Source organism: Mustela putorius, unplaced genomic scaffold, assembly GCF_011764305.1.
Source record: "Mustela putorius furo isolate JIRA1106 unplaced genomic scaffold, ASM1176430v1.1 tig00003845_pilon_pilon_pilon, whole genome shotgun sequence".
In the NCBI taxonomy this organism is placed as follows: Eukaryota; Metazoa; Chordata; class Mammalia; order Carnivora; family Mustelidae; genus Mustela; species Mustela putorius.
Genome location: NW_025421998.1, coordinates 93,422,905 through 93,448,152, shown reverse-complemented (window position 1 = coordinate 93,448,152; position 25,248 = coordinate 93,422,905). Strand labels below are relative to the sequence as shown.

The 25,248-nt window shown below is 36.5% G+C and overlaps 1 protein-coding gene across 6 annotated transcripts in view; it reads left to right on the top strand.

The window, feature by feature from the left end:
- Positions 1 to 25,248, top strand: part of BRAF (B-Raf proto-oncogene, serine/threonine kinase) — a 177,808-nt gene that overhangs the window by 90,627 nt on the left and 61,933 nt on the right. For all 6 annotated transcript variants that reach the window (XM_013049714.2, XM_045063071.1, XM_013049713.2 and 3 more), the window contains 4 exons: positions 2,872 to 3,135; positions 18,910 to 19,013; positions 19,858 to 19,960; positions 24,825 to 24,973. In XM_013049714.2, coding sequence (XP_012905168.2) covers positions 2,872 to 3,135; positions 18,910 to 19,013; positions 19,858 to 19,960; positions 24,825 to 24,973 — 620 coding nt within the window. The remainder of the gene's footprint in view (positions 1 to 2,871; positions 3,136 to 18,909; positions 19,014 to 19,857; positions 19,961 to 24,824; positions 24,974 to 25,248) is intronic.

Below are 25,248 nucleotides of genomic sequence, written 5' to 3'. Positions count from 1 at the left end.
TTGTTTTTGCTTTTCGGTGCTTTTTTTTTTTTTTTGAGAGAGAGAGGGAGAAAGAATGAGTGTCAGGGGAGGGGGCAGAGGGGGCAGAGGGAGAGGGAGAGAGAATCCTGAGTAGAAATCCTTGACCTGAACATAAATCAAGAGTGGATGCTTGGGGGGCACCTGGGTGGCTCAGTTGTTAAGCGTCTGCCTTCAGCTCAGGTCATGATCCCAGAGTCCTGGCATCGAGCCCTGCATCAGGCTCCCTGCTCAGTGGGAAGCCTGGTTCTCCCTCTCCCATTCCGCCTGCTTATATTCCCTGTTTCAATGTCTGTCTCTTTGTCAAATAAATAAATAAAATCTTAAAAAAGAGAGGACACTTAACTGACTGAGCCACCCAGGTGGCCCTTAATTGACTGATTTTAAAGGCTCAAAAAGTGGATTATATTGAAAGAGATGCCCTTAAGTAATTAGATCTTGCAACTGAAAGCTAAATCAAAGTATAGCTTAGAAAGTTTTGAATTTATTTGCTTATAATGTCCTGAAATGCTATGAAATATGTACGGAATCAGGACAGGGCATCCAGTAGGGTAAAAAAGAGGGCATTTTGATGTACTTTAGGCCCTTTACCTCAGTGGCGCAATTTAGTATTTTTCCTCTTTTTTTCTTGAAAATTATATTTTAAGAGCTAGCATAGTAAGTGCAGTGGTCTTTATTGAAACAAAAATTCTCCTTCATTCCCTTCTATCCTTTGATAATTCTCCCTTGCTTGTGGAGTGAAGTTCAGGCTTCATAGCACGGTATATACACTCTACAAGCTAGTGAAGTTCAGGCTTCATAGCACGGTATATACACTCTACAAGCCAGTGAAGTTCAGGCTTCATAGCACGGTATATACACTCTACAAGCTAGTCCTTTACCCGTTTTCCCAGTCTTAACTGTTTGCTTCCCTCTGTTGCAGTTTTCCATTTAAATACCACAAGCATATATTGATCTGTTGCTATTTCCCAGATATTAAAAGTACTAGTTTGTACTTTTCTTTCTATGCCTTAAAATGTCCCACCTCTTTGTTTTAAGATTTTGCTTGTTTGAGAGCAGGAGGTGGGGGGAGAGGAGCAGAGGGAGAGGGACAGACTGTGCAGTAACTGTGGAGCTAGACAGACGACTTCTTCCCAGGATCCTGAGGTCATGACCTGAGCCAAAATCAAGAATCAGTAACTTAACTGACTGAGCCATGCAGCCGCCACAGAATTTCCTACCTGTTTACTTTATGGCAGAATTTCTCCTGTACACAGTACTCTCTTTTCCCCACTTAACTCTATCTACCTGATTGCTAACATTTTGAGGCCCTTTCCTTCCTCATTTTCACCTTGTATCAAAAATGTTCTTTATTGGGGCACCTGGGTGGCTCAGTGGGTTAAAGCCTCTGCCTTCAGCTCGGGTCATGATCTCAGGATCCTGGGATCAAGCCCTGCGTTGGGTTCTCTGCTCAGCAGGGAGACTGCTTCCTCCTCTCTCTCTCTCTGCCTGCCTCTCTGCCTGCTTGTGATCTGTCTGTAAAATAAATAAATAAAATCTTTTTAAAAAAAAAATGTGGGGCGCCTGGGTGGCTCAGTGGGTTAAGCCGCTGCCTTCGGCTCGGGTCATGATCTCAGGGTCCTGGGATCGAGTCCCACATCGGGCTCTCTGCTCAGCAGGGAGCCTGCTTCCTCCTCTCTCTCTGCCTGCCTCTCTGCCTGCTTGTGATCTCTGTCTGTCAAATAAATAAATAAAATCTTAAAAAAAAAAAATTTAAAAAAAAATGTTATTTCTCATGTACAGCACTTATATAAAAATACATCCACCTGCTTCTGTGCAGCCCCAAAATAAACTCTTTGAGGGATAGGAAATGCCATTTTAAAATCTCTGATTCTCCTTTGTAGCCTTTTATAAATGTTTGTAGTTACTGCATCTATGTATGGTGGTAGACAGAAATGGTGGACTATGGTATGGGGGAGAGTGATTACCACTGCCTTAAAGAACTGTGAACCACAGATATATATTCCAATTCATTCCATCTCTTTACTTTCAATATTACTGTTTTCAAAATTCTTGTTACTTCTGGAATATGATATCTTGTGTGGTCATTTGATTTTATAGCTTTAGTCAGATGAAACTTGTAGAAAGAAACCCTGATGGATAATGGCCCCAGAATTTCTCAACTGCAGGGTGTAAACCATCTTTTTAGATAAAATTTTATTCTCTGAGCAGTATTTTATGGGATCATCAGAGACCCATAGTGAAAAGAATAAAGTATTTTAACTAACAGCTCTTTCAGAAAGAAGGTGGCAGTTAGACATCTTTTAAGTCCTATTGAGTTTTTGGTGGTAATGGGGAGATCTGACACTCTACCTATCAGAGTCTTACTTTTTGATAAATCTCTTCTAAGACCTCATCTCCTTTTCAACCTCTGTTTCTGTTCTTTGAAAGGGAGAAAGGTATGAAACTATATGCCTACAACTTTTCTGGAAAAAAATAAATTTTTAAAAGAGATTATACTTAACCCTTGATGTAGTATATAGTATTTTATCTTATGTTAGATACGTGGTATGGAAGGTAAGTTGCAGTATGACCAGAATTTGTAAAGACTGCATTTTTTAAATTAATATTTATGGCTATTCCAGACTTTTTTTTTTCAGTTTCTCAATGCAATGTAATATCACAAAAGATTTATAAATATTAAAAGTGGAAGTATTAATTTATAGTACTTTTAGCATTTGTTTTGTAACTTCTAACTTAAAACCTTGTTAGCTAGATTATAAAGAGATTATAAATCAGGCATAAATTTCTTACTTCCTTTTGTTATTGTCAGGAGAAAGTCCAGATTCAACGTAAGTCTGCTTTATTTTATAGGCCTATGAAGAATACACCAGCAAGCTAGATGCCCTCCAACAGCGAGAACAACAGTTATTGGAATCCCTGGGGAATGGAACTGATTTTTCTGTTTCTAGCTCTGCATCAACAGACACCGTTACATCTTCTTCTTCCTCTAGCCTTTCAGTGCTACCTTCATCTCTTTCAGTTTTTCAAAACCCCACAGATGTATCACGGAGCAATCCAAAGTCACCACAAAAACCTATTGTTAGAGTCTTCCTGCCCAATAAACAGAGGACAGTGGTGAGTCAACTTTTAATATCATCATTGCTTTTTCTTTATGTTTTTCAGAAAGAGTAGTTGTTGAAACTGAAATACGTTACCACACCATACTCCGTGGTCATGCAAATGGAAGCATCCATTTCAAACAGGAGTTAAAGAGACATAATTATTTGGTGCCACTGTCTGTGTTTCTTAACTGGAACAAATAGTACTGTGTTTAGTATCTGATTTAACATTTTAACCTGTCTACCAAACTTGAACCACACTCAAGTCTAAGCATGAGTTTAGAATCAAAAAGAATTTCAAGACTTGATCTTGTTTTTTGTCTAACATATGTCAGGTAAGCTTTGTTCTTTGCCCTTGAAAAATCCCTATTTGGACTTATTATCAAATGTTGGATTTTTAGTGTGCTTGATTTTTTTTTTGTTTACATTACTTCTGTTGATGATAAGTATTACCATTGGAACAGAGTACTCTAAGTAACATTTAAAGCAGGGAAATCTGCACAATTTTATGGGTGGTCTATAATCCTTGAGTGCAACAAGTACTGTCATTGGATTTAATAATAATGCACCTTATACATCACTACTTTTTAAAAATGTATGATTATTTTTGAAACTAATAAAAAACCTTTTCATTTCCAAATACAAGTGAAATCAAAGTAGTTTTAATTTTTCCCCTTTAGTAGTAATGCTTGATTTTCATGGAAAAAATGCTACAGTGGCCTCCAGTGAGGTCAGTTTGTCACCTTGTGCAACAAAGGAATGCAAGTGTCGGTGTGTGGGGATGTGAGAGTAGGCCTTCAACCAGTGTCACAAAGGGTAGTTGCAATGCGGATCCTCACATAAAACTGAGCCTTTGAAGAGCTTTACCTTCAGCAAAAGGGTGAACTAGAAGAAAATCTATTTACTCAGTGTACATTAATAACAATGAAATTTGTCTGTCTTCACCAGCAGTCCAAATAAAGGTTAAAGTTTCCCTTTAATTCTTAATTATAGGCCTATCCTCATCATGGTGTGGGGTTCATATTTATACTTACAGGTGCTATCCAGGAACTTTCAACCCAACAACTGGTCCTCGAGAAGTAATAGCAGTCAGGCACTAGACAGAAGTAAATGCAAAATCTCTTTGACCTATCTGGGGCTCGCGGAATCCACATAGATAATGCCCCAAATTCCATGTTATAAGATACACAGGGAAAGAGTTTATCAGTGCATTAGAAGACTCAAGAACAACAGGGTTCTAAAGAAAGAACCAAATAGAACTTCAAGGTGGTCCTAAAATTTTAAACTCAGTGAATGACTGTTATCATCTGGAAGTATTCTAGCTAAAGATGACTGTGTTGTTAAGCTTCTAAACCTTCCATTTTACAAGAAATACAGGGGATAAAGGAAAAAGTTAAGTGCTGTAAAGAAAACAGAGAGGTTCAGTATTTGGACATTGTATAAGACAGATGGCCTGGACTCAGTGTCACAGAGGACAGAAAAGAATGGAGATTATTCTACACTAAACAAGACTGAAGAGTTGTAAGCAAATGCTGTGTGTGATTCTAGCTTCAGCTAGGATGGGAAAGAGCTACTATAAAGGGCATTTTGTGTTGGGAAATGATGAACATTGATTAAATACATTATTATGAAATTATTAATTTTCCTGAGTGTGATAACAGGTATGTGATTATGTAGGGAAATGTCTTTATTCTTAGGAAATACATTTTTCAGTATTTAGGGGTAAATTGTCATGACACCTACAACTTTTTCCACGTTCTTTTTTGAAATACAGCTTACACACAGTAAAGTATACGAATGTCAAGTATACAGTTGAGTTACCTTCTACATATTTAACTGCTGCAGAGTTCAAGATAGTAAACATTTCTAGTGCTTGAGAAGGGTTCTCCCATGTCCCTGCCAATTCAGTAATCACCTTCAGGAGTCATCACTATTCTTACTCCTATCTCAATCAATTTGGAACTCTATTTCAAATGGTAAGATGGAAAGTGAAGTGTTAGAGAAAATAAATAAGAAAAAAAATTTAGAATCTAAGTAGAATTTGGATGTCAATTTTTATCATTCCTTCTAATTTTCTGTGAGAGAAATTTTTCATAGTTGAATTGGGAAAATTCAAACAACTTAGACCAAAGGAAAAACAAAGTCCAAAAGAAACAGTTGTCACTAGGGGGAAAAAACTAATGAATATAAATTGATACTGATTTGAGGAAGTAGCAAGGTAACTTTAAATAAAATCTCAGTATGTCAAGTAATTACAGCATATTACAGAAGAAGTATCGAAATGCTAAGTAAAAATCTAAGTATACTAAAAAACTAAATATTTTAGTATATGTGCTGCCGAAGCGAGCACAAAAAATCAAAATATTTTAAAAAACTAAGGACATGAGGTAAAAGTAGATTAAAAGGAAAATTAGTAAGCTCTAAAAAGCAAGGAAAGAGAGTTAAAAAAAAAAAACTGTAACAGAAAGGATAAGAGATATGAAAGATGGAGTGAACAGTTTCATTATATGCCTCAGTGGAGTTCCAGAAAGTGAGAATAGAAACATGGGATGCCTGGGTGGCTCAATTGGTTAAACAGCTGCTTTTGGCTCAGGTCAGGATCCCAGGGTCCTGGGATCGAGTCCCACATCGGGCTCCTTGCTCAGCAGGGTGCCTGCTTCTCACTCTTCTTCTGCCTGTCTCTCTGCCTGCTTATGCTCTCTCTCTCTCTCTCTGTCAAATAAATAAATAAAATCTTTAAAAGAAAAAAAAGGGGGGCCCTGGGTGGCTCAGTGGGTTAGGCCTCTACCTTTGGCTCGGGTCATGATCCGGGGGTCCTGGGATTGAGCCCAGCATCGGGCTCCCTGCTCAGTGGAGAGCCTGCTTCCCCCCCACCTCTGCCTGCCTCTCTGCCTACTTGTGATCTCTGTCTGTCAAGTAAATAAATAAAATCTTAAAAGAAAAAAAATTTAAAGGAAAAAAAAAGAAAGGAGTAGAGAGCAAAATTCAAAGAAATGATGGCTATCATTTGTGAAAGATGAAAATCTAAAGATTCGGTAAACAAAGGCCCTAGATACAATAAAATGAAAGGATAGTATTTTAAAACCATTCAGGAAAAAAAAATTATTTAAAAAAAAATCTCAGATTATAAAAAATTTTCATTATAGCATCTATGGAAGCCAGAAGACAATATACTAGTATATTTAGAATGCTGTAAGTTGCTTAGCTAAAGTATGAGTTGAAAGTATAAAAAAGGCCTTTCTAGATGTGAATTTACCTTTCACAGGCTTTGCTGGAAAGAACTACCCAAAAATTAATTTAGAAAGAAAGTTGAAAACGAAGGAATGAAAAGTAGCGTGTTCATAAATTAGACTTCATTGAAGCTGAAAACTTAGGCTTTTTAGAAGACAGTGTTAAGAGAATAAAAAGACAAACCACAGACTAGTCTTTGCAAAAAACAGGCTTGATTAAGGACGTGTATCCAGAGTATACAAAGAGCTCTTAGAACTTAATAAGAAAGCAAATAACTCAGAAAATAGGCAAAAGATTTGAACAGATACTTCACCAAGGAAGATATGTAGATAATATGTAAATACATGAGAAGATGCTCAGCATAATTAGTCACTGGAGAAATGCAAATTAAAGGCATAAGATAATACCATACACCTACTAGAATGGCTGAAATGGAAGAGTAGGCATAACAACTTATTGGCAAGAATGTGGCATAACTGGAATTTTCTTTCACTGCTGGTGGGAATATATAATGGTACAGTCACTTTGTAAAACACGTCAATTTTATTTGTTACAGTTTTACCTAATTTTTACTTAATATTTTCCTGTTACTTAATACAGTTCCTTTTAAAATCCCAACAACTTTTTTTTGCAGAAATAGAAACGTCCCTCCTGAACTTAATGTGGAGGCTTAAGGAATCCTGAAGGGCCAGCAGTCTTGGAAAAGAGCAAAGTTGGAGGTCACACACTTCCTGATCTCAAAACTTAGTACAAACCCACAGAATAGCATAGACATAGAGGCATATAGATCAGTGAAATAATGAGTCTAGAAGTAAATTTTTTTTTTTTTTAATTTATTTGACAGAGATCACAAGTAGGCAGAGGCAGGGGTGGGGGACGGGGTGGGGGGGAGAAGCAGGCTCCCTGCTGAGCAGAGAGCCTGATGTGGGACTTGATCCCAGGACCCTGGGATCATGACCTGAGCTGAAGGCAGAGGCTTTAACCCACTGAGCCAGCCAGGCACCCCTAGAAATAAATTCTTACGTATATGGTCTAAGGATCTTTGACAAGATACCACAACCCCTCATTGGGGGAAAGGACAGTCTCTTCAGCAAATGACACTGGGAAAACTGGATAGTGCATATGCAGAACAATGAAGTTGAACCCTTACCTTACATTACATGCAAAGTTCTCTCAAAGTGGGTCAAGGATATAAATGTAAGAGCTGAAACTACAAAACCCTTAGAATAAAAGAGAGGAAAAGCCTCACAATGTTGGATTTGGCAGTAGTTTCTTAGATATGATACCAAAGGCACAGGCAACATACATAAACATAGAGAAATAGGACTATTTCATAATTAGAAACTACGTGCAGCAAAAATATAATTAGGACTCCTGGGTGGCTCAGTTGGTTAAGCATCTGCCTTAAGCTCAGGTCATGATCTCAGGGTCCTGTGATCAAGTCCTGCATTGGGCTCCTTGCTCAGTGGGGAGCCTGCTTCTCCCTCTGCCTGCTCTGTCTGCCGCTCCCCCTGGTTGTGGTCTCTTTCTCTCTGACATAAATTTTAAAAAGAAAAGAAAAAGAACGCAATCATCTTAGTGAAAAGACAGCTTATAGAAGGGAGGAAATCTCTGTGAATCGTATCTATGATGAAGGGTTAATATTCAGAACGTATTTTTAAAAACTCCTACAACTCAAACACACACACACACACACACACACACACACACCCCTAAACAACTCAATTAAGAAAAAGAGAGAGGACTTGAATAGACATTTCTCCAAAGACAGTCTACAAAGAGGAAAGAGGAAAGAGTGAATAGCACATTGGCAACAATGTAGAGAAATTGGAACCCTTGTGCATTGCTAGTGGGAATGTAAAGTAGTTTGACCACTATGGAAAACAGTGTGATGGTTCCTCAGAAAACTAAGAATAGAATTACCATATTATCCTGCAGTTCTGCTTCTGAATATATACCCAAAGGAGTTGGAAGGGTTTGTTTTCTTTTTTTAAGATTTTATTTATTTATTTGACAGAGATCACAAGTAGGCAGAGAGGCAGGCAGAGAGAGAGAGATGGTGCGTGTGTGCGCACACGCACTAGAGCGAAGCAGGCTCCCTGCTGAGCAGAGAGCCCCATGCGGGACTCCATCCCAGGACCATGAGATCATGACCTGAGCCTAAGGCAGAGGCTTAACCCACTGAGCCACCCGGCGCCCAGTTGGAAGGGTTTTAAAGAGATTATTTATACACCCATATTTACAGCAACATTATTCATAATAACCAAAAATGTGTAATCAACCCAAGTGTCAATCAACAGATGCACGAATAAACAAAATATGATATATGCATACAATGGAATATTATTGAACCCTAAAAAGAAGGAAATTCTGGCACGTTGTATAGCATTGATGAATCATGAGTCAGTCACAAAAAGACAAATACTGTAGTATTGCACTTATTTGCACTTACCTAGTCAAATTCATAGTCAAATTTGTAGCCAAATTCATAGAAAGAGAAAATAGGATTGTGGTTGCAAGGGGGGAGGGGATGGGAGGTGGGGAGTTGTTCTTTCATGGTTATAGAGTTGGAATTTTTCAAAATGAAATGAGTCATGGCTTTTGGTTACACAACAGTGCGAAAGTGCTTCCCATAACTAACTGTATACTTAAAAAATAGGTAAGGTATTAAATTTTAAGTTATATGTATTTCAGCACAATTAAAAAAAAATGAGTTTGGCAATTTTGTAAAAAGTTAAGCATACACCTAGTATATGATCCAGCCATTCTACTTCTAGGTATTTACCCAAGAGAAAATAAAGCATATGTCCATACAAAGATTTGTACAGAGTTGTTCTTAGCCCCAAATATTCATCAACAGATGGTTAAGCAAGTTGTGGTATATCCATAAAACGGAGTACCATGTGGTACACAGGAATACACTGCCGGTAGACACAACAACATAGATAAATCTAACAATAACCATGCTAAGTAAAAGTAGCCAGACAAAAATGAATATGCATTTTACACTTACATAAAATTCTAGAAAAAGCAAACTGTTCTATAGTGACAGTGTTAGATCAGTATTTGTCTGGACCTGGGCGTGGGGCAAGAGGGAGGAATTACATAGGAGTGCAAGAAAACGTTGAGAAGGTGTATTGGGGTACATTATCTTGAATGTGGTGATGATTATGTGGGTATATTCATAATGTCAGAATGTATCAAACAATATACTTAATGTAGTTGATTGTAGGTCAGTTAAACCTCAGATCTGTTTTGTAAAAAAAAAAAAAAATGAAGCGGGGCACCTAACTGGCTTAGTTGGAAGAACATGTGATTCTTGCTGCCAGGGTCATGAGTTCAAGGCCCACATTGGATGTAGAGATTACTTAAATAAATAAAACTTAAAAAAAAAAATGAAGAGCTGTTAGTAACCAAAAGAAAATTGGTAGTGCTATCTAAGTATTATATGAAATAGACTTCAAAGAGAGAAAAAAGTGTTAAGGATGAGGAAGGTCACGGTCTGGCAGGAGAAAAAGACTGACCTTTTACCTTATACTTAAATTTTTTTTTTCACAGAGCTGTTTCATGCAGAGCTGTTTCTTATGTTTAAAATTATTGTTTAGAGTAATTATATATAACTTACTTAGCCATTTTTCATGATGGATAGTTAAGTAATACTGTATTATACACTTAAATACCTGTGTCCTTAAACACTGTTGGAATATTTTTATGCTAGATACCTAGAAATAATTATTGGATAATGTATGCACTAGCATACATTCTTAATAATATATGAGACTTACTTTTACCATGAGACTCTGGCCAACACAATATTAAAATTTAGAATATATTATTATTGATCTAATAAAATTTAAAATATTTTAAGCCTGGGATACCCTCATTTATATAAACTTTTCTTTTCTTTTTTAAAGATTTTATTTATTTATTTATTTGGCAGAGAGAGAGACAGCAAGAGAGGGGAAACATAAACAGGGGGAGGGAGAGAGGGAGAAGCAGGCTTCCCGCTGAGCAGGGAGCCCGATGGTAGGGCTCGAGCACAGGACCCTGGGATCATGACCTGAGCCGAAGGCAGACACCCAGTGACTGAGCCACCCAGGCACCCCAATATAAACTTTTCAATACATAAATCATACAACAACAAAAGGTTAACAAAGTATTAGACGCACCCAATTACCCTGAAACACGGCTTGTCCTAAGCATGCCTTTTAGAATTCACAACTTTTAAGGAATTTTTTTATAGATTAAGACTTCAGTCACATATTATACAATTCACTTACTCAAAGGGTGCAATCCAGTAATTTTTAGTCTATTCACAGAGTCACACAATTGTCACCATAGTCAATTGAAGAGCTTTTTCAGGACTCCAAAACAGAAACCCTATATGCGTTAGTAGTCACTTACCATTTCTCCCCAGTCTTCCCAGGCCTAGGCAACAACTTACTTCATTTTATCTCTATAGATTTTTCTATTCTGGACATTCCATGTAAATGGACTCATGGAATGTGTGCTCTTTTGTGACTGGCTTCTTTTACTTAGCATGTTTCCAGTGTTCATCCATGTTGTAGTATGATTCAGTCCTTCGTGCCCTTTTGTGGCTGAATGATATCCTATTGTATCCTATGTAAAATGATACCCCATTTTATTTACCCATTCTGAGTGTTGTTTCCACTTTTTGGCTATTGTGAATAATGCTGCTGTGAACATGCATGTACAAGTTTTTGTGTGAACATATGTTTTCATTTTGGTGGGTATGTGTTTCATTTTTGTTGGGTATAATAATCTTTTGGGGAACAGCCAGAATATATTCCAAAACAGCTGTAGCATTTTACTTTCTCACCATTACTGAGTGAGATTTTTGGTTTCTCCCATCTCCTCACCAGCACATTTACTGTCTTTTTGATTATAGCTGTTCTAGTGTGTGTGAAGTGGTGTCTCGTTGTGGTTTTGATTTGCATTTCCCTGATGGCTAATGATATCAAGCATCTTTTCATGTGCTTATTGGCTTTCATATATCTTTTTTGGAGAAAGAATTTCTTTTTATAAATAGTTGTACATGGCATGCAGAGACAAAATAAAATACCATAGATTTGAGATAAGAATAATTATCAGAGTTGATGAGCAATCCTCTAATAATAGAAATTAGATAAAAAAGAGAATAACCAGGATTATTTCTTCCTAGAGATAGCAAAAGGTGCACGTTCTAAGATTAGATATATAAGAAGGAGAAAGAAAAGTAGAGATTATAGGAATAAAATGGAATGCATTTCGGGTCTGAAAAGGGAACTATAGAAGGCAAGTAAGTCTGAGATTGGGAAGTAAAAGTAAGGTAGACTAAATGAAAGGATTATAATACTAGGAATGTGATAGTAGCTAGCTACTAGAAGTTTTCTTTTATGGCTATAAACCAGTACTAAACAAAAAAACATGATTAAAATTTGGTGACCATGTCACCAATTTAGCATTTAGAAAAGAATATTCATAAGGTTTTTAAAAAATTTGTATTTAGAAAATATATTTATATGGAAAAGTATAAAGGACAGTATATTCAAATCTGTGTTTAGTCACCTCCAATACACAAGTAGGAGTGTTTGTTATACATTACACTACACACACATACACACAAATGTGTGCCAGTTTATACAAGGAGGTCTCAAGGTATCATGAAGTTTACTTAAAGAATATAGTAAAGTCTGCATTACAAAGAATTTAAACTACCAAATTAATATACTAGCTGAAATAATATGTAATAATATTGGTGGCCTCCTGAATTTTGATGGCCACTCCTTTAAAAGGTCTTTAAGTTTTAAGACAACCTTTTATTTTTTTTAAACTTTACAGAAATCTTTTTTTTTTTTTTTAAGATCTTTTTTATTTATCTATTTTACCGACAGATCGCTTCTCGGCCTTTTGGCTAAGATCAAGTGTATTTGATCGACAGAGATCACAAGTAGACAGAGAGGCAGGCAGAGAGAGAGGGGGAAGCAGGCTCCCTGCTCAGGCAGGAAGCCTGATGCGGAGCTCGAAGCCATGACCCTGGGATCATGAGCTGAGCTGAAGGCAGAGGCCTTAACCCACTGAACCACCCAGGAGCCCCAAGAAAACCTTTTATTATGGAAAATTTTAAGCATATACAAAGTAGAGTAGTGTAGTGAGTCCCATGAACCCATTGATAAAAGATAGTTTATATTCACTTTAAAAACTGATGTGAAAGTTTAGACGAATGTATTTTGTTTTGGTCTAAATTATTCTTTGCAAAAATACTTAGGCAATTTCATTGACTCTAGCTTTTTATTAAGATAGGGTGCTTATTTTTAAAAAGTCGATAGAGAAAAATTGTTCCTGCTTTGATAGCCTAATCAAGGACATTTAATTTTAGAATCTGGAGAAGGTACATAAACCTGGTTCTTCTGAAAGTATCTTTTCAGCCTTTAAATATGAGACAAACCTCTCCTCCCCTTTTCCTTTTTCAATCAGGTAATTCTTTCATGTGGTATTTAAATAAAGAACTTTTGTTTCAGCTCTGTTTCTATATTCTATACATCTAGGTTCCCATGAACTTTTTAGGTCACTATTTTTCTTTGGGGTGTGTATGTATATTTTCTGGGTCTTTTTTTTTTTTTTAATGTAGTTACAGGCAAATACAAAAATATTTTTTTTCTCATTTCCCCACTTCTCTTTGTGTACACAAGCCATCATACCATATATATCATTCTGTATCTTAATGTTTATATAGACCACCCTGGAAATGTTCCATTTTCATATATAGAGAACTTCTAAATACTCTTTTTGTAGCTATAGATTTCAATGTATAGATATACTCTAGTTTCCCAGAATACTGTAGTTATATCAAAAGTATGCTTGCGTGGATCAAAAGGAAATTTATGTGTGGATTTCTGATAGATACTTTGAAATTTCGCTTTGTAGGTCTTGCTTAATTTTGCGCTGCCACTGGCAGTGTGTGAGATGCATATTTACCATAGCCTAATCAACAGAACATGTTCAAGCTTTTGGACTTTAACCACTCTGATAAGTGAAAAATATTTTGACAAGTTTGAGTTTGCTTTGCTCCTCGTGAGTAGCATGACCATCTTTTCATGTTTGAACACCATTTCTTCTTCTGTTTTGTGTGAACTGTGTTTCATATACTTTGCCTATTTTTTTAATTGGTTTTTAGTCTAAATCTCAAATTTTCAGCTCTTCGCATATTAGGAGGATTACTTTAATGTTAAGTGAGTGCAGATAGTTTTTACCAGTTTGCCTTTGCCTTATGACTTTGGCTTTTAGGTCACAAATCTATTTCTTAATGGTTTATATTTGTCTTTAGACTGCTTATAGTTTGTTTTGCCTTATAAAAAGCTCTGAGTTTTATGTGGTTGACCTTAACATTTTTTCTTTTATGGCAGATTTTGCATCATAATTATAAAGTCCTTCTTAACTTGAGATTATAAAGGATTTTGCCATGTTTTCTTCTAGTACTTTTATGGTTTGTTCCTTCCTTCCTTTTTTCAACATTTAAGTCTGATTCATTTAGTTTACCCTAGTATACAGTATACTACAGATGGTATATACAGAAGTACAGATGAACCATTTTCCTAAACTAGTTCAACTGTTGCAAGATGGACATTTTTACCCTTTTTCAGGGGTATATAATATATATAATTTCCTTCATATATTAGAGTTTATATTGGTCTGTCAGTCTGTTGAACTGGCACTATCAATGAAGGAGCAAAGAGTTTTAAAAAACCAGCCTCCAGTAGTGGAATGAAGGACTGACTGATGACTTTCCATTATTAATGAGAGTAGAAGGTATTTTTGTCTGCTGATGAAATATACATACACTTTGGGATTAAGCATACCTATATTAGAAGATACGTGACAGGAGTGCATGAGGGAAATTACCAAGGGAACTGAGAGGTGTAGTAAATAGCCACGGTTCACTCATGACCTTATATGCCGTGTTAGAGAATTTTAAATTTTCCCTATAAGGAATTGGAAAATTTTGAGGAGTATTTGAATTTTGCCCTATAAATAATGAAAAATTTGAGCAGACTACTGAAAAATAAATTATATTTTAGAATGGAGTTCTAAATCTCAGTTCACTGAGTCTATCAACAGTTATCACATGAGCTTCAGGTTTGGTGAACCTCCTGAAATTCTACGTTTCAGAGAGAGCATCTAAGACTTTCTTCAGGTTCTCAGAAGTCTTTTTTTTTTTTTTTTTAAAGAGACAGGGGAGGGGCAGAGGGAGAGAGAGAATTTGAAGCAGGCTCTGTGCCCAGCAGAGATCATGAGATCAGAGATCATGAGACCCTGAGGTCATGACCTGAGCCAAAGTCAAGACTCAGAAGCTTAACCGACTGAGCCACCCAGGTGCTCCAAATTCTCAGAAGTCTTTGACACACACACAAGTTAAGAATACCTTCTTTAGAAAGATTCCTCTGGTGACATGGGATAGAGCTTAAAACTAGAGATAGGGTTGCTAATAAACAAGTTTTTGCATCAAGTATACAGAATATGAGTAGCAGAGGGTAAAAGTGAACTTTCTCTCTGTTCATTATTTCTGGAAAGTACAGCCAGTTTTTAATATTTGTAGTAGTTATGGTCTATAAATTCACCAGAAACACTGAATTAAAGAATATTAGACCGTTGCTTCTAAGGGAAGTGAAGGTTAACTATTATATAAATGAGCCAAAATGGCTTTTGTGTATTGGCCCCTAGGTTATTTATTTCTTCACAGCTGGCTAGAGTCCATTAGCTTAAAAGCCTCCTGGGGCACTTGTTTGCAGTCTGACAGTGAGAACAGGCAGGCAGGGTATCACCTGTTCATCCTCAGATGGGAAGGTGTGCATTGGGCAACTTAGATTTTTCACTGCTTTGTGTGTGTCTATATAAGCACCGCACATATTGATTTTGGGAATACAAAAAAAGGAGACAAATTTGCATATATGGAATCCACAAATAAAGAGAATCAACTGTATCAGTCCAGGCTCTTGAGTGATGAGACTTCCAGTGATGAGACTGTTCCCTCATGTCTTCTCTAATATTTCTCTTGCTGGATGGTTTGAATGGTTGTTATATTAAGCTAAAATCTGTCTCCTCTTTTTTCTAATCATAGGTCCTAATGTGGATTCTGAATTGTTCCTTCTTCAGTGTACTGTTTAGGTCATCTTATATTTACCTTTACACTGTTTTTTCCCCTGTAGCCCAAAGATTTTCAATTTCTTTGGCAACTTATGGTTCGCTAAGTACTTTAGTGATTTAAGAGTGGAACCTTGAATTTTCTTGTTAGTAACTAACACATCACCTCTCTCTCCACTCTCTTTCCCCCTTAAAAACTGACCAACCTGAATTCCCACTGCCTCATTTGAGTGCATACTGTATTTGTCAGTCTTTTTCAGTTGTAAATTACTCAAATTCATCTGGAAGGATGGGGCATGTGTGGAAAAGACCAGGATAGAGGAATTTTCAAATATACAGAAAAATAATTTCTATCTCTTTCCAGTGCCTTTTCACTTCACACTCCTGGTGTTACTTCTGCTTCCCCCTTCGTTAGCTTCATTCTGTAACTAGATTTTCTCAGTGTAGGAGGGAGAATGGCCACGGACAGCTCCAGGTTTCTCTCCTGTTGGCACACTGTAACTATAGTCAAAACAGAAACTTTCTCAGCCAATATGCATTAGTCAGTTTAGGGACCAACTCTGTTTGGGTCATGTATCTAGGCCTGGATCAGTTGCTTTTGACAAGGATATGGAAAACTAATTTACCAGCTTATGTCTCGTGTAGCCAGAAAAGCAGTGACCCTTGATTAATATGCTTACTGGTGTCATGTGGATTTTTAGTGAAGGGCAGGCTCCCAGAAAGCACAGGGACATTAGGCAAGTAAACAACAAATACCAATTATACATACTAAGGTAAGTATTTTATTCCCGCCATGTTTAGGAATAGCAAGACATCTTTTAAGGATCGTTAGTGTGATTGAAGGATTACATTGATTTTGCTTTAAATCGTCAACAATATATGAGCAAAACATATTAAACAATACATTGGAAGGATTAGTCACCATGATTAAGTGGGATTTATTCCAGGGATGCAAGGGTACCTCATTATTCACAGACAATCAACATGATACACTACATCAACAAAATGAAGGATAAAAATCATATGATTATCTGAATAGATGAAGAAAAAGCATTTGACAAAATTCAACATTTGTTTGGGATAAAAACTCAAAAAAGTTGGTTTGAGGAAAGATACTGAAAAACTCAGAGCTAACATCATTGTCAATGGTGAAAAAGAGAGCTTTCACCCTAAGATCAGGAACAAATCAATGATGTCCATTCTCACCACTTTTATTCAACATAGTACTAGAAGTTCTATCCTATCCACAGCAGTCAGACCAGAAAAAGAAATGGGGCATCCATATTGGTAAGGAAGAAGTTCACCTGTCTATTTGCAGATGACATGATACTGTACATAGAAAACTGTAAAGACCCACCAAAAAACAAAACCAAAAAAAGCTACCAGAGGTAATAAATAAATTCAGTAAAGTTGCAGGATACAAAATTAATACCCAGAAGTCAGTAGCATTTCCATGTGCTGGTAATGAAGGGGCAGAAAGGGAAATTAAGAAAACAGTTCCATTTATAGTTACACCAAAAAGAATAAAATACCTAGGAATAAACTTAACCAAAGAGGTAAAAGACCCATACTTTGAAAACTATAAACATTAATGAAAGAAATTAGAGGTGACATGGAAAGATATTCCATGCTTATAGATTGGAAAGATTAATTTTGCTAAGATGTCCATACTACCCAAACCAATTTATAGATTTAATGTAATTCCTATCAAAACACCAACATTTTTCACAGAACTAGAACAAATAATCCTAAAATTTGTATGGAACCACAGAAGATCCCCAAATAACTAAAGGAATCTTGAGAAAACAGCAAAGCTGGACATACCACAATTCTAAAATTCAAGATATACTACAAAGCTGTAGTAATCATACCAAGTATGTGGTACTGGCACAAAAATAGACATATAGATCAATGGAGCAGAATAGAGGGCCCAGAAATAAACCCACGACTGTATGGTCGATTAACCTATGACAAAGAATGCAAGAGTAAACCATGGGGAAAAGACAATCTCTTTAATAAATGGTGTTGGAAAAACTGGACTATTTATACCATATATAAAAATAAACTCAAAGTGGATTAGAGACCTAATGTAAGACCTGAAACCATAAAACTCCCAGAAAAAAATAGGCAGTAATCTCTTTGATATCAGCCTTAGCAACATTTTTCTAGGTATGTCTCCTTAAGCAAGGGAAATAAAAGCAAAAATAAATTATTGAGACTATACCAAAATAAAAATCTTTTTTGCCTAGCGAAGGAAACCACCAACAAAAGAACAAGGTGACCTACTGAATGAGAGAAGATATTTGCGAATGATACATCTGATAAGGGGTTAATATTCAAAATATGTAAAGAACATACAACTCAACACCAAAAATTCCAAATAACCTGATTAAAAAATAAGCGAGGACCTGAATATTTTTCCAAGGAAGACCTACAGATGGCCAACAGACACAGGAAAAGATGCTCACCATCCCTAATCATCAGAGAAATGCAAATCAAAACCACAATGAGGGGTTCAGTAGTAGGATATGCAACTCTTGATCTTGGGGTTATCATTTTGAGCCCGTGTTGGGTGTAGAGATTACTTAAAAATAAAATCTTAAAAAAAAAAAAAAAAACCAATGAGATAACACCTTACACCTGTAAGAATCACTAAAATCAAAAGAAGTGTTAGGATGTAGAATGTAGAGGGAAAAAAACTCTCATATGCTGTTGATGAAAATTTAATTTGGCACAGCCACTGAGAAACAGTATGGAGGGTCCTGAAAAATAATAAAAATGAAAATAGAAATACAAACAAAAAGCAGAATCAGAGAACAAAGTGATGGCTGCTAGAGGACAGGAGAATAGAGGGATAGGCAAAATGGATAAAGGGAAGTAGGAATTCCAGGCTTCCAGTCACGCAATTAATAAGTCAAGGGGATGAAAGGTTTAGGGAATATAGTCAGTGATATTATAGTGTTGTATGGTGATGGATAGTAGTTACAGTTGGGTGTATAGCATAATGGATAGAGAAGTTGAATCACTGTGCCGTACACCTAAAACTGATATAATGTGTGTCAACTATATTCAAATTACTATTTTAATTGCTTTTGCTTTAAATGTTGACATGTTTTTTCTCAGTGATGGGTCCATAGGAATCTGTTATATTTTCTGTTCGCTTTTTATCTGTTAAAATACTTCATAATTTTAATAAAAAGCAAAGTCAATTTTGCTTTAAGTTGGTGAAAGTAGATACTTGAGTCATAATTTTCTTTTAATGACAAGTTAGCATTACAAATGATGTTGTATCTGACATACTAATCCATGTGATATTTTAAAGATATTATAAAGGTGAAGTATTGAGCTTTTTAAAATGATGCGAATAAATGTATCTTTTATTGCCTTTACCTTATACCATATATTTATGATACCATAGGTACCTGCAAGATGTGGAGTTACAGTCCGAGACAGTCTAAAGAAAGCTCTGATGATGAGAGGTCTAATCCCAGAGTGCTGTGCTGTTTACAGAATTCAGGATGGGTATGGTTTGTATGTGATGTGAAATTTTCTTTAAAAAGGAAAAAGAAAACCTCACACATTAAACTTCCGGGTTTTCTGTAGCAGCTTTACCCAAACCTAGGGTATTGAAATTTAACTTTGGAAAAAAAATACTAAGTTAGCCTAAAGAAAACTTATAGGCCTTTTGAGGAGTTAACTTTAGATATTTTGTGTGATGGTAGTATTTGTTCCTCTGATCAAATGACTTTATTTGGAGTGTGAGATTCAGTGTGGCTTATTTGAATAATGGACTCTTCCCCATTCCCCTGTTTTTAATATACACTCATAGTTTCACAAAAGGCTTATTAAAATTAACATTTTATATTAAACTATTTTTCTTTCAGAAAAGTATCTAAAATTGTGCCAAGATCCCAGCACCCCTACAAATGAATCCTAGCTAAAAATATATATATATATATATATCCTTTTGGGGCATGTTGTCCCTTGAGCGCTCTTTTTTTTTTTTTTTTTTTTTTTATGGATAGATAAATCCGTACCTCTGATTTTTAAAATTTTATTTTATTTTTTTTGAGGAGGGGACCCTAGGAACAATCAATTTTCTGCTGTTGTAGGTCTTTTCTGGAGCTGGCTTGAAGAAAAGAGTACATCTCTTTACCCTGCTGTTTGTCCAAGAGTGATACATTTATTTGGGGTAAACTTAAAAATTAATTTATTGCCATTTAAATTTCTAACGATGGAAGACCAGGGAGCCAAATCTCCCTCACCATTACTAGCCCCTCAATAACCAATTTTCATGTCTTCAGCATGAGGTATATGAAGATTTTTAGATATGATAACCAAGAAAAGCTGTGTCTACACTTTTCAGAGAGAAGAAACCGATTGGCTGGGACACTGATATTTCCTGGCTCACTGGAGAGGAACTACATGTAGAAGTGTTGGAAAATGTCCCGCTTACCACACACAACTTTGTATGTACTTTTACGTTTTTTCCAAATGTCAAAAGCATTCAAGTTCTTGCATATGAATTTTTATTTAGGGAATATGAAATATGGATGCATAATTTTGAGACTGATATTTTACCTAAGTTGAAAATCAGTTCTGTTCTTTAAAAAATTTGTATTTAGGGGCACCTGGGTGGCTCAGTGGGTTAGAGCCTCTGCTTTCCACTCAGGTCATGATCCCAGGGTCCTCAGCAGAGAACCTGCTTCTCCATCTCTCTCTACCTGCCTCTCTGCCTGCTTGTGATCTCCATCTGTCAAATAAATAAATAAAATCTTTTAAAAAAATTTGTATTTAAACTAAAGAGTTTTATTTTCTTTTTAATTTGAAAAAGTAATAGATGTCTTTCAATAAAAAGAGCTGAAAAGAAAATCTGAATGGTACAAAAGTATATCAGATGAGAAAAGGAAAATACCTAATAGGGTAAACACTTGTTAATTATTGTGTAGTCTTCCAAACTTTCTGCTTGTACAAACATGTGCTTATACTTTGAGTGCCCAAAGTTCTCTCCATTCTCTTTTTCTCTCCCTTCTCTTCATTTCCATTTCTTTCCTAAAACTAAAAATGGAGTCCTGTTCTGTGTGATAGTCTTCACCTTAACCAAAAAAAAAAAAAAGATTTAACAGTCCATCATGGATGTCTTTCCACATCAGTACACTTGGCTTTATGTTTATAGTGATTGCATAATAGTCCATAAGAATATGAATTCAGTATATTTATATTTAACCATCCTCTATTAATAGACATTTAAGTTTTTTTTAAAATCTGTTTTGTACAGATTTGTACAGGGCTAAACAGAATCTTTTTGCATACATCTTGATACACTTGTGTAAATGTTTCTGAAGGGTGAGTTAATGGAAATGGACTAGCTGTCCTTGAGGACCTCCCCTTCATCTGGTTTTTGCATTTGCAGGAATCTAGCCTAAGCTAAGTGTCACCAGCATGATACCTGGGATGTGGGGCATCTCCACCTGAGAGATGAGGATATAGTGCCCAGAGCTTGAGAACCTGCCCTCTGAAAGGGTAAGGCAGAAGCCAGGAGTAGAATGATCTATAAGGCAGGAATGCTTTTCTTACTTCCTATTGGAATTTTGACCATAGTTTATTCTTTCTAGATGGATAGATAGCTAGTTATTGCTTCCCTTTCAACATCAAGTGCTTTCCCATGTGCTTTGGTGATCAGTATAGCTGGACTCCTAAAGCAGACGAGTAATGAGCTGATTTCCTTGGGGATTTGTGTTTTCAGGGCTCCATTAGTGGTGAATAATGATGAATAATTTGTGCTTCAATAAGGCATCTTTTCAATGAGTGTTGGCAGTCAGATTTACTATGTAGCGAATAGTTTTGTAATGATGACCTAGGAAGTTCATTACTATTGATGTTTTTTAATTTGTAGAATTTCAAGTGGATAAATCTGAAGATAATTTTAAGTTTTTAGGAATCCAAAAACAACAGAGGTTACATTTCATGACGATTACTACTCCTTTTCCTAATTATTTTTCTTGGCTAGAAATTAGTTGAGAGGTAAGAGACCTAAGTTGTTAACCATAAAATGGTGTTAAAGTGGTGCCTCAGGAAGATCCCTTGCTGCAAGAGGATAATGAAAACAAGCTGTAGCCTAGTTCCAGAGTATGGTAATCCTCACAATACAATTGAAGCCCTGCCACTAAATATTTATTAAGAACTTTCCATTTGCCAACACGGTGTCTGATCTGGGACTCTGACAATGAATAAGAACAAACAATATCCCTGCCTTTGAGTAGACAGACAGATGTTTTGAAAAGAACATTTCATGAACACTCTTAATTACTGTGTATGTATAAAGTACAGTAGATGCACAGAGTAGGCTCCTAACCTAGCCTTTGGGGAGTAAGGAAGGTTTCCCAAAGGAAGAACTCTCTAAGCTAAGGCCTGAGAGATGAGGGAATAGCAGATGGAGGGGAGGGAAGAGCAGTCTCACCAGAGGAAAACAGAGAGAAAGCATGGGACTTCTCAGTCTTTTTTTTTTTTTTTAAGATTTTATTTATTTATTTGACAGAGATCACAAGTAGATCGAGAGGCAGGCAGGGGCGGGGCGGGAAGCAGGCTCCCTGCTGAGCAGAGAGCCCGATAAGGGACTTGATCCTAGGATCCTGAGATCATGACCTGAGCTGAAGGCATCGGCTTAACCCACTGAGCCACCCAGGCACCCGGACTTCTTAGTCTTGAAAGAAGTTCAGTGGGAATGGTGTCAAGTTGGAGAGGGGCTGGTTACAGTGTAGCAGGAGTTATGGGTAGAGTAAGAAGAATCCAGCTCCTAGCAGTCCTTGTAAGGCACATTAAGGATTCACACTTCCTTTAAAATAATTGGAAATTGATTGTGATCAAGGGAGACATGTGGATTTGCGTTTTAGAACATTTGCACTCAGTGTCATGTAGAGGCAAGAGTAAAAGCAAGTGTTCTGCTTAAGAGAGAGAATTCCTTTGCTTCCCTGTGCTGGATTTCCTGGCAACTCAAGGAATGCTGCTTATCCTCCCAGTTTCCAAAAGTCCGTTCTAAAAGCAGTTCCTATGGTATTTGCCTACATTTCAGGAGTCCCTGAGAACTACCAGGGTGGAGGCAGCAGGAGAGGTAGAAAAACAAAAAGATACACCTTCCTGTAATCATTTTTATTCACAACGGTATATTCCCGGGTCCAATTATATGTCACAATTTATACTCAAATGCATTCCCGCATTTGCTTCTCCTCATTTCCGCTCTTCTCTGCCCCTCCTGCCCTATTTGGTTTTCTTCTTCACATATACAAATAGTCTGGTACACATAGTTTTCAAGTAGAATCAGTAGCTGGAAGAAAGACTGCAAGCGAGTAGATTAATGAAAAGAGAAATTAGAGCTTCGTGAAACTTAACAGATTATTAGGTGAGTGAAAAATGGAGAGGATAGGAGAGGCTCAGAGGACGGTAAAGTGCTGATTCCTGGGAACACGTTTTGTATTTTTCTGTGCTTTATTTTCAAAAAGCACAGAAAAATACAAAACGTGTATTTTCTGAAATTCTGCAAGAAATACAAAAAACACTTGCTTGGCAAATATTAGCCAACATAAATGTTAAAGATTTTCTAATTTCTTTTATATCCAGAGACAAACAGAACAGTAACAAAACTAAAAACAAGCCGTTGCCTTTGTATCCCCTAGAAAGTGATACATAGCCCCAAAGGTAAAGCAAACAAGAGCCACTCTTAAAATTACCTGAATGTTCTCAAAAAGCCTAGAGTGCCTGATGTGCTAAGATGTCATTTTCCTGATGAGACATTATTTTTGAAAACTTTTTGTCCTGTTAAATGCATGTTTATTGAAAAAAGTTTGGTAAACTGTGGGTATTGAAATCAACTTAATGAATCATAAAAAAGTTCCGATATAATAGGAAATCCTCATGTATATTATATATAGTCAGGATAAATACTAGTGTCTAAATATAGGGGTGTCCTGGGTCATGATATAAAATGTGTTTCTTAATATTGTTAGTGATGAAAACTATCTGAGAAGAAGGGGCACAGCAGGGGCACTTGGGCGGCTCAGTGGGTTAAGCATCTGCCTTCAGCTCAGGTTGTGATCTCAGGGTACTGGGATCAAGCCCCGCATTGGGCTCTCTGCTCAGCAGGGAGCCTGCTTCCCCCCTCTCTTCCTGCCTGCCTCTCTGCCTACTGGTCTCTGTCAAATAAATAAATCTTAAAAAAAAAAAAAAAACATATACACACACATACATACATACATACATACACACACACATACACACACACACACACCGCAAAGACAAAGGACAAAATAGAGTCACCCATGCTCTTACCACTCTGAAGTAGCCACTGTTGACATTTTGGTATTTCTCTTATGTTTTCTGCTTATTCTATACCCAAAACAGATAGGCTAAAAATAATTTCTGGCTTCAGTAGTTATCATGTAGAGTCTCCCTAACACAGTTCTTTTATGTGACCTCTGTGTAAGTCATTTGCCTTCTGACATGGAGTTCTTCCATGTTACCTTTTAAGTTTCCTGGAGAGGAGTGTTCACAAATTTAGGTGTTCTAATCCTCTAACAAACCAATAATTAATTAGAAGTGGTTCTTAGTGTCTTTTAGGTGATTTTTCTGTCCTATAGCCTTGTTAGTTTCTGTTTTGAAAGCTCTTTGAGTGATTACCTTCCCATTACTAAGTAGTTACTTTCAGCCATAGTTTCTGGCTTTACCAACTTCAGCCACCATTTACTGACTCCAAAGGGAATTAGTTCATTTGTAGCATTACATTTCTTCTTCCTTCTTCCCCTTCTGCAGTGTGATTTGTTGTTGGTGGTGGTGTTTGGTTGGTTGGTTGGTTGGTTTTTTGGGCGGGTTCCTCTATTGGGATACCTTTGAAACTTTAAGTAATAGAAGGATACCATTGTTTCTTGTTCTGTCAGCACCAGTATGCCCTTACTTCCTTTCATCCCTGATCCCTCCTTCTATTTATCATCTCTGTTTTGATTTTTATGGAGTCAAGCTTGAAAATAGTTTCCAGTTATCATCCCTGTTTTGACTTTCATGGAGTCAAGCTTGAAAATAGTTTCCAGTCTTTTACTCACTTTACATCTTCTCGACTTCTGAGTTTTATAATAGTATATTGGGTGGGAGATAAATACATACAGTACATCTATTGTCTTGGACCCCTCCCCCGGTTTTCATTTTAATATCTTCTTATGTAAGGCACTCTCATGATTTGAACATATTAAAGATTTGTTATTTCAAGCGAGAGAGTAAATAAGTTGATTTCTGAGAAGATTCTTGCAGTTTTTGAAATTCTCTGTGGTGTTTTTTACTTTGCAGGTACGGAAAACTTTTTTCACCTTAGCATTTTGTGACTTTTGTCGAAAGCTGCTTTTCCAGGGTTTTCGCTGTCAAACATGTGGTTATAAATTTCACCAGCGTTGTAGTACAGAGGTTCCACTGATGTGTGTTAATTATGACCAACTTGAGTAAGTAATCAAAAAAGTCTCTTTTCTACTGACATTTTACTTTTCTTTATGTGAAACTAGTGTATCTTAGAGCCTGGGAACTTTCTATCCAGTAGAGTTATGGGGAATTTAAAAAGGATGCCTGGAGAATATGCTGTAGTATAGCCAATACTGCTCTCCTGAATTGTAATTCTGATTAAGCTATACATCTCATTTATGTCTTATGCCCTTTTTAAATTAATAAAGATCCCTTGCCCATAGATATCATTTTTAGATGGTTTTTGGGAGGAGAGTGG